Source organism: Pyrgilauda ruficollis, unplaced genomic scaffold, assembly GCF_017590135.1.
Source record: "Pyrgilauda ruficollis isolate IOZ18807 unplaced genomic scaffold, ASM1759013v1 scaffold4, whole genome shotgun sequence".
NCBI lineage: Eukaryota > Metazoa > Chordata > Aves > Passeriformes > Passeridae > Pyrgilauda > Pyrgilauda ruficollis.
Window position 1 is genome coordinate 22,510,180 of NW_024525489.1, and position 8,808 is coordinate 22,518,987.

An 8,808-nucleotide genomic window follows, 5' to 3' on the forward strand; every position below is an offset into this window, starting at 1 on the left:
AGAAGGGTTGGCACAGCCGGCAGAAACCCGGGGAAATGCAGGAGTGACTGCACAGGCCTCGGAGGCCCGGGCCCCCTCAGAGCGGGGCAGGCGGCTCTGGGGAGCGCTGTCCCGCCTGGCCAGGGTGGGCACGGACACTCCAGAGCCACTCGGGGGCCCTGGCCCGCAGCTTCAGCTGGAAGGGGTCGAGCTGCAGGCATTCCCCCAGGGCATGCAGCTCCATGGCTGGCTCCTCCACGGCCCTCACCGGTGGCTCCTCAGGCCTTGGGCTCCTCCTGGGGGCCTGTCCCCACAGGGCCGTGACACAGAGGGCACCAAAGGCCACCAGCAGCACCAGGCCGGTCACCAGGGCTGCCCCCACCAGCATGTCAGCGTGGCAGAGGAAGGTGCTGATCCCTGCAAAAGAAAAGCCACGGGCTCATCCCAGTGCCCGCTGCCCCAGGGACCCCACTGTGCTCACAAAATGTCCCACACATCTCCTCCGGGAAATTCAGCACGGCCCCTGCCGCCCTCCAGGAGCCCTCATGCCTGCCTCCAGGCCAGAGCACATCTCCCAAACCTCCATCCCAGGGAAATACTTAGACCAAGAGCCCGGAGCAGCACAAGGATGGTGATACCCCAGAAGAAACCTAACAGAGCAAAGCCATTGCCAAAGCCACGTGCAGCTACATGGAGATTAAAAGGTCTGCTGCTGTTCCCATCCAGGCCTGGAGGGACCCTCCCCGTGGCCCAACAGATTAAGATGGATGTATAAAATTACCTGTGTCAGAATATAACAATAACCAGCTGATCTGTACAGGCTTAGACTGCTCAAGTTGTTAATTAACTTAAAGTTGGTAGGAAGAGTGACAAATTATATTTGGCTACGAGCTCACATTAAGGTTTAAACCACTGCAGCAGTGTTTAAGTAGTTTTGGTAAAGCAGCCACAGTGTTTGGAGCACATATTGCAGAATACTGCCGTCTTCCAGCCTGTGAAGCTCCATTACTCTGCAATTGGATTGGATTAGCCACCACTGATTATAGTCAAGCACCACATGCCATCTGCTCAGCCTTGCGTCAGAGCTGGGGCAAACACCAGGAACATCACTGTCCGTGTCCTCAAGATCTACACAGGGTGACAGGAGTCACCCCCAGGTGACACAGGGTTTGCTGATCACATCAGTTACAGCAGAGGTAGCTCATAAATCACCCCCGACCACACTTTGCTTATAACTTAAGGGCTCACATGTGCCAGGCTATAGCCCGGATGCAGAGAAAGCAGCAGACGGGGGGAAGGGAGCCTAAGGCTCATGGAGAGGTTCTATTCCCAGCCAGGAATTGCCTTGCAAAGGCATTCCACATCCTCGCCACACCAGGCAGGGACACCTAAAGCCACCAGTCACAACACACATCAGCAGAGGTGCAGGACCCCGGCTCGCAGAGAGCCCCTTGCCCTGGTGTGCTCCCTCACTCAGGCCAGGAAAGCCCCAGACCGCGACGGGGAGCAGAGCCGCAGTTCCATCCTCTACCTGCTCGGGGAGTGCGGATGCAGAGCGTGCCGGACTTGCTGGGAGAATGATCCTCATAGTCCTTCTTGCAGCGGCACAGGTAGGTGCCCACGCCATTGAAGCACTCCGCCTCCTCGCCACAGAGGCCAAGCCCAGCCTGGCACTCGTTCACATCTGTAATGGGGAATAGATGCCCTAAGTCAAGTCAGGCTTGGCATTAAAGGGTTTATCCCAGAAAAAAAATAAATAAATAAAGTGAAGCACCCACCTTCAACCAAGAGTGAAACAAGCTGCAGCTTCTCCACAGCCACCGAGGTGCCAAGCACCTCCTCCAGCTGTGAGCGCAGGAGCAGAGACACGTTCCTCTCCTCTGGCTCCAGGTGCAGCCAGAAGGTGAGCAGCAGGTTGGCATCCTTCGTTCTGTGGGCAGGAGAGAGTCCAGGGTGAGTCAGGAGGAAAAAAAACATCACTGCAGGCCCAGCTCTGACAGCCCTTTGGACCTTCTGCCCTTGGCATGGGATCGTGGTGCTGCAGGCTCTTGCACGGATGATCTGGGCCAAGAGGCAGCTTTGCACTTGGACCATGGGGAAAAGGAAAGCCCAGGAGTGGATCCTCATCTGGAGCTAGGCTGAAATGACCAGATATTTGTGCAAAGTGAATTGTAGCAGCAATCTGCATTCCCAGATCAGCCTCTGCAGACAGCTCCCAGCTTTCTCCATCAGGCACTGTGGCAGGTGAGATTATCCTCCTTTTCATCCAAAGTTTAAATTCATTTTATACCTATATATAGGCCCAAGATAATACTGAACACCAATTTTCACCATCTTTACTCTAGAAAACAATTTTTTTTTTCTACTTTCAGGACAAGTTACAGATCAAGGAAGAAGAACAAACACATCTCTTCCTGGGGAAGGAGAGTGAGAAGCCAAGACACTGCTAATCCAAGAAATATTACAGGTTATATCAGTCACCTGCCAAGCCAGCAGCACAGCATTAACCCTACCTTTTGACATCCCTTAACTTTATTTCACTGACTCTGTTGGCAGAAAGCTTCAGGTTCTTCTGGATCTGCAGAGGAACAGAGTGACCAGTACTGATTTGGTGTTCAGCCAGTAGGATTATGACAGCAAACAGCTTCTTTTCTCACTGTAGCACCCCATCCTGCTCTCCCCCTTCACAAACAAAGAGAATGTTCCATAGCCCACTGCTCTGAGCCCTTTCTTTAGAAGAATACCCATTGTTCCCATTTGCTTAGCTCCAGGTCACCTCCCCCAAACACAAAAGCATGAAATGGTCTCTTCTACATGAAGATTTGGGACATCCCATCTGTTCTTCTCCACCTCCGCATGCCCACACTTACGTGATTCTTCAGAGATTCAAGGAGACCCTTTTGGAACTCACTCCCACTGTGAGGAATCCAGTCCTTGGGTTTGATTTCAACACTGACTTCAAACAGCACATCTGCCAGAAGACACAAGGATCATGGCATGTTCAAATGCACATAAGACAAACAGGCTCCCATATTGAGTTAGTCTTTAAGCATCAACACTAGAACAGCACCTTCTTGTGCAGGTCAGTGCCACAGGGGCATTTCCAGGGGCTGTACATCAGGTAGGACAAATTGTTGGTAACAAGTGAACACAAACCTTAGTTAATGCTTGTTGATGAACATTAGAATTGATCTTTCAGTGAAAAACTGACACAAAGCAACATATCCAATACATATTCAATCACATTCACATGCCTTTAGCCCTTCTGTTTCCCAAAGGGACTGTCATAATTATTGATGGAGTCTAAAAGCCAGTTTCTCTTGAAATCCAGACTGGCACAGATTTGCCAGTTGGCTGTTTAAGACTTATTTGTTCATCAATATTTCCTTTGTTCAGAGCTGAGGCTCCTTCTGTATGGACTCCTTTGTGCAAGATGTTTCTGTGCCTTGCTGGGCCATACAAACCCTGCATTTACATTGTTTAGTTGCTCTCCCGTAAGAGGGTTTTCCTTCTCTCCCTGGTCTGAGGAGCAGGATTTCTGCACAGTTCTGATCCTGGTAGTCATGGGACATCCATTGGAATACACTGGAGGAATTGAGGTTCATTCATCTTAGAAAAACCTTCTATAAATAGCCAACAAGTATTGCTTGGACTCGAACAAGCCAGCATGTATGTCAGGGCTGGCACCCAAACTCGGGTTTCTCCAGGGGAGACACACAAAGTGGCCAAAGCACAACTGCAGGATTGCAGTGACATCTTAAAAAATAGCATCTTCAGAGTGGTTACTACTCAGAAACAACTCACATTGCTTTCTAAATGTAACAAGCAGGTGATGTCCAGAGGCAACTCCCTGGGCTTAGGGCAGTATTTTAAGGCATGCTTAACTCTGCATGGCTCACCTCCAGGATGGTGCCGGGATTGCAGTCCTGTGTCATTCCCCACAGATGATATCAGATCTGTCAAAGCAAGGGAAAGCATCAGGCTGCTATCACTGATGTACCAGTAATGGGGAGGGAAAGTAGAAAGTACATTAGGTCTGTGCCACTTTGCAAAAAGAGTGCCATGTGTCAATTCCTGCCTCTGTTCTTCATACTGAAATTAAATGTCAGGCTCTGAAGACAATCTCTTCTCCTCTACAGTGGAAAGTGCTCTTTAGAAAGAAATTACCCCAATAAACCTCATTTCCATTTCTGGAAGCAGACAAACTCTTATCCCTGTAAAACCACCAGAGCTGCCTTGCATCCCAGTGGAGCAAAACAGCTTGGGCATTACATGCCAGCAAATGCAAAAAACGTGAATAAAATCTACAAGAGAGGGGCAAGAAAAGTTTGGGGGTGAGGAAAAACTGAACACATCTTCTGCTTTCAGGCAGAAATTAAAACATATTAGTAGCTAAATATTGCCTATGTGACCTACCATCAACTCCTAAACTTTCTTAAGAGACAAAGGATTTTTCTAACCTTTCTCCAACTTCTGCAGGTCAGACTCAGTGATCATGCCTGGGAGCACTGTGACAGGCTACTGAGGAATCAGTGCAAGACAGGGCTGTTTAAAACCAAGATGAGCACTCTCAGTCTGCTCTGGGAGTGAAGTCACAGCTGAGAGGCTGGCTCCTCCATGGATAACTCAAAACACTTGGATTAGAAACCAGCCTGTCCCAGCATAATCCCACAGATGCCCATGTTAGAACTGATAAGCCTGTCTTCTCATGTCTCTCCCTCCTTGGATACAGGAGTCAAGAGTGGTACCACATGGCCCCGCTGAAGGTAACAGCCATGTCTACAAATAAAACCTCTCAAGAGAGTGCTGCATCACTGGAGGTGGATATTGCACATTGTCAGGCATCAGTTCAGCCAGTAATAACCAAAAAATCACCTTACCAAAGAGCTCTTCAGTCTTTCCTCCCAGAGACACCACATCAGCAGCAGTCACACCAGGAGAGGGGTAGCGAGGTGGTTTTGTGCTGGTGTTCAGTGGTGGTTCTGCCAGCCCTGGTGTATGTGTGTGATGTGCAGCAGCTGCCACTTCTGAGGGGCTGCCACTGGCCTGACCCAGGGTAGGTGATGTGTCAGAAACACCTACACTGCTGCTGGGCATCTCTGAGCAAGGGGAACCAGCTGGGTGACATGGGACCATGGTGGCGAGAGGTGTCCCAGGGGACAGCGCCAAGGCAGGTGGCTCAGCCTTGCCCCCAGTGTCTTGCCCAGCTGGAGGTGGCTCCACCAACACGTCATCTTCATTTTCTCTGCCCTTGCTGCCACTGTCCTTAAGGTTCCTTTCCAGCCTGGTTTCATCCTGACCATGCTCACTCTGATTAGCACCAGGCTGACCATCTTCCATGAGATCAGGAGAATGTTGGCCCACTTCTTCTGGGCTCATAATGTCAGACTGGATCCTGCCACCAGCAGGCATAGCTGGTGGGGCTGGAGGAGCTGTCAGCATGGACAACAAACCTTTGGTCACCACTGTCGCCCAGCTCTCATTTTTAGAGGTCTCCTGGGGAGCTGTTATGGTATCACTTGAAGAGCCCACCATTTCAGAGTCTCTGAATACATAATACTGTCCTCTAAAATACCTGTATTCATGGCTTCTGGAAGCACTCCCTGACAGAAACAACACCTGGACCTCAGTGGCTTGTGCAGCAAAGATCAGAGTGCCTCGGTTGTGGCAGGCAAACACCACTTTGGTTTCCACGCTTGACGAGACTCCCTGGAAGATGATCTTGTCCTGGTTGTTGCCACAGCCCTCGCTACCCTGGAACCCTTGGACATAGATGACAATGTGCTTCTGGGGGCCTGCCCAGATGGTCCAGTTGCACCAGATGTTTGGTTTAATGTCCACGTGCAGCGGGAGGTAAAACAGGCCAGACCCATTCTGGAAGATGAGGTGGCAGCTCCTGATGGGAAAGTACTCTGTTACCCAGGGAGGGCCCAGCTCTGACACATCTGGAACACAGAAAAGAAACATGTAATCAAAGGTTATTATATTCACAAATTATATTACATATTACATTTTATATCATGTCTCAGACTTTTAGGAGTGCTGCAAACTACCACGGGAGAGGCAGCATTTCAGACCCTCTTCTGCTGCAAGACTTCTGTAGTTTCAGCCCCTGGAGCCACATATCCACACTTCAGCTGGAGCTGAGCCTCTGTGAGAGGCTGCATGAAGCAGACTCAGTGCCAGCCAGCTCCAAGATGGACCCAGCACTGGGCAGGCCAGTGAGGAATCCTCCCCTGAGAAGGAAGGAGTGGCTGAGACAAGGTATGATGAACTGACTGCAGGTCCCATTCCCCTGCCCTCCCCTCCAGGCAGGAGAGGAGGTAGAGAAACCAGGAGTGAAGTTAAGCGTGGGAAGAAGGGAGGGATGAGGGGAAGCTGGTTTTAAGATTTGGGTGATTTCTCATTATCCTACACTGATTTGATTGGTAAGAAATTAAACTGATTTCCCCAAGTCAGTTTTGCCCATGAAGGTAGACCATAAGTGATCTCTCCCTGCCCTTATCTCCCCTCACAATCCTTTAATCACATTTTTGTCTCCCCTGTCCTGCTGAGGAGCAACTTTGAAGGGCACCTGGTGTCCAGCCAGGGTCACCCCAGCCCAGTTCTCCCCAGACAACAGGTTATGATTGTCAGGTGGAGACCGCAGGTGAAAGGCACAGCCTTGTCCTTGCCCCCACCAAGTACTTTTGACTTCTAAAGATGACTTGTGCCAAGACACAAAGTGCTAGTTCACCTACCAGCATGTTTCCCTTGCTGTCCTGCTGGCATGTGGATGTTGCTGGGTACACCAGGGGGCTCCCACGGCTTTCGGTCTCTTGGCAGTGTTTCTCCCCACGGAGCTGCAGGCAGATCAGGGCGTGCAGGAGTGCTGCTGAAGGAGGCGGCTGTCCTCTGTCCTGCACCCACTTGCACAGCTTCTGTGGTCCCCTGCATTTTAAACCCCCTGAATCTGGAGACATAAGCTGGTTTGTCACTAGCAGCACCGTCCTGATGCTGCACAGGCACCTCGTGCACCCCTCTGGTGTCCAACAGGGAAGCTGGTGTCACCCCAGAGCCTCTGCTGACATGGCCCTCAGGCTGAGCAAGCCTCACATGAGGCCCTGGGACAGTGACAAAGACTGGGGAGGGACTCCTGGCCATCAAGCCCACAGAGGCTGTGGTTTCACCTCCCTGTCCCAGCACCAACTTTTGCCTCCCAGGATCAAGGCATCTGGAGGACCTATCTGTGCCCAGTTCAGAGGCTACTGATGGATGGCAAGGCAGTGAAGGGGAGACCATCTCCTGTCCTCCTGGGCTAGCTGGGGAGATGTCCCTTTGCCTGAGACTGACAGGGTCCCAATCCAGAGCAGCTGATGGAGAGGGCACCATGGACAGAGACTCCACTTGTAGAGGAAGAGGTGCTTCAGGGACTAAATCCAGAGAGCCAAAGTCTGCAGGGACAGGTGCTGTGGAGGAGGTCACCAGCACAGGGATGGTTTCTGTCCCCAGGGCAGGCACAGGTGTGAGAGGATGCTCCAGCCCTGTTGCCAAAGCAGATACAGCCAGCCCTGGTGCTGTGGGATGCAGCGCTGTTCTCCTCCTGACAGCTCCCCCAGAACTTCCCTGTGAGAAAATATCCATGAGCTTGGTATGACGGAGGCCAGTTGTGCCCAGTTCAGGTTTAGGCGTGGACAAACGCCCCAAAATGCTTTGGCTTCTCTCAGGAAGTAGCTGCAAATGGTTCCTGGTGACCACGTCAGAGGGGCTCCTCAGGCTGGGCATCAGGCCCTTGGCAAGGCCATCAGCTGGGACACTCAGCAGGGCCCGGCTTCCATCCTTCTCCAGGCTGGCTGTGCTGAGCTGGCTGTCCCTGGTGGGACCTGTGTCCTCCTGGCTTTGTCCTGTGCCAGGGGACAGAGGCTCAGAGTGTGCAGCCAAGGCCAGGCGACCCGTGCCTGTTGGTTGAATGGTGAACTGCAGGTGGCCCAGACCTTTTGGCATCAGGGTAGGGCTCAGGAAAGGCTGGCTGCTCTCCAGACTCACACCTGCTGGCTGCCAAAAAGGTTCTGCTCCCTGGAAGGCACCAAGCAAAGGAGTTTCCAAAAGCACACTGTGCACAGGAGCAGAAGTCACAGCACTGCCCTCACTCACAGAGGGATTCTGCCCCCAGATGTCCTGAGCTGCAGTGGGGATTATTCCCTCAGGTGCTCCTATGCCTGGAGACTCCAGCAGCTCAGACCCCAGCCCACAAGGAGCTTTTGTTTCCAGAGCTTGTGTCCTTGCACATTCAAATGAGATAAGCTCTGTAGGACTTCCCACAGCCGTGGTGTACAGAGGGATCCCTCTTCCCTGCATTCGCTCACTGCTTAACATGGTGGTGCTGCCACGTGTGGCTGCAAAGCCCAGTGCATCTCTAAGGTTCTCAACCCAGCCAGACTGAAAACCACCACCTTTCTTTGGCAGTTTTGAAGCAGAAGTTCCAGAAATCACATCATCTTTGGAGGAAGAGGCACCTTGCTGGTCTTGGAAGATGTAGTACTTCCCTTTAAATTTTGCATCTCTCTGGTTTGGCAAGTACCTCTTCAGCAGCATGACGTGGACAGCCTGAGCAAAGGTGGCAAAAACATGCATCTCCTTTTTCCAGCAGGCATAAACAACACTGTTTTCCACCAGGGAGGAGACCCCTTCAAACAGAATTTTGTCCTCATTTTTATTGCAAGCATCCTTAGTGATAAATCCCCGGATATAAATTATGATGTGCTTCCTGGAGCCTGCCCAGATTGTCCAGTTGCACCAAAAGCTTACAGGGAAATCAGCATGGAATGCTGGAGGAGAAAACTCCCCATA

The 8,808-nt window shown here is 51.5% G+C and overlaps 1 protein-coding gene across 1 annotated transcript; it reads right to left on the reverse strand.

Annotated features, from left to right (window-relative positions):
* Positions 1–7,136, reverse strand: LOC121358774. Its single transcript, XM_041477221.1, has 8 exons — positions 6,720–7,136; positions 5,555–5,924; positions 3,879–3,935; positions 2,850–2,950; positions 2,493–2,557; positions 1,758–1,909; positions 1,511–1,663; positions 1–396 (listed from the first exon to the last, which is right to left on the reverse strand). Exons 2-8 carry the CDS (start codon positions 5,562–5,564, stop codon positions 77–79), a joined length of 858 nt encoding a protein of 285 aa, XP_041333155.1. The 5' UTR covers positions 5,565–5,924; positions 6,720–7,136; the 3' UTR covers positions 1–76.
* Positions 7,137–8,808: the final 1,672 nt, after the last annotated feature.

Excerpts from the sequence above, each read along its gene's own strand:
- LOC121358774 (XM_041477221.1), bottom strand. Across the intron at positions 2,951-3,878 it reads ATCCCGGCACCATCCTGGAG|ATGTGCTGTTTGAAGTCAGT; the intron begins GTGAGCCATGCA and ends GTCTTCTGGCAG. Across the intron at positions 1,910-2,492 it reads AAGTTAAGGGATGTCAAAAG|AACGAAGGATGCCAACCTGC; the intron begins GTAGGGTTAATG and ends TCCTGCCCACAG.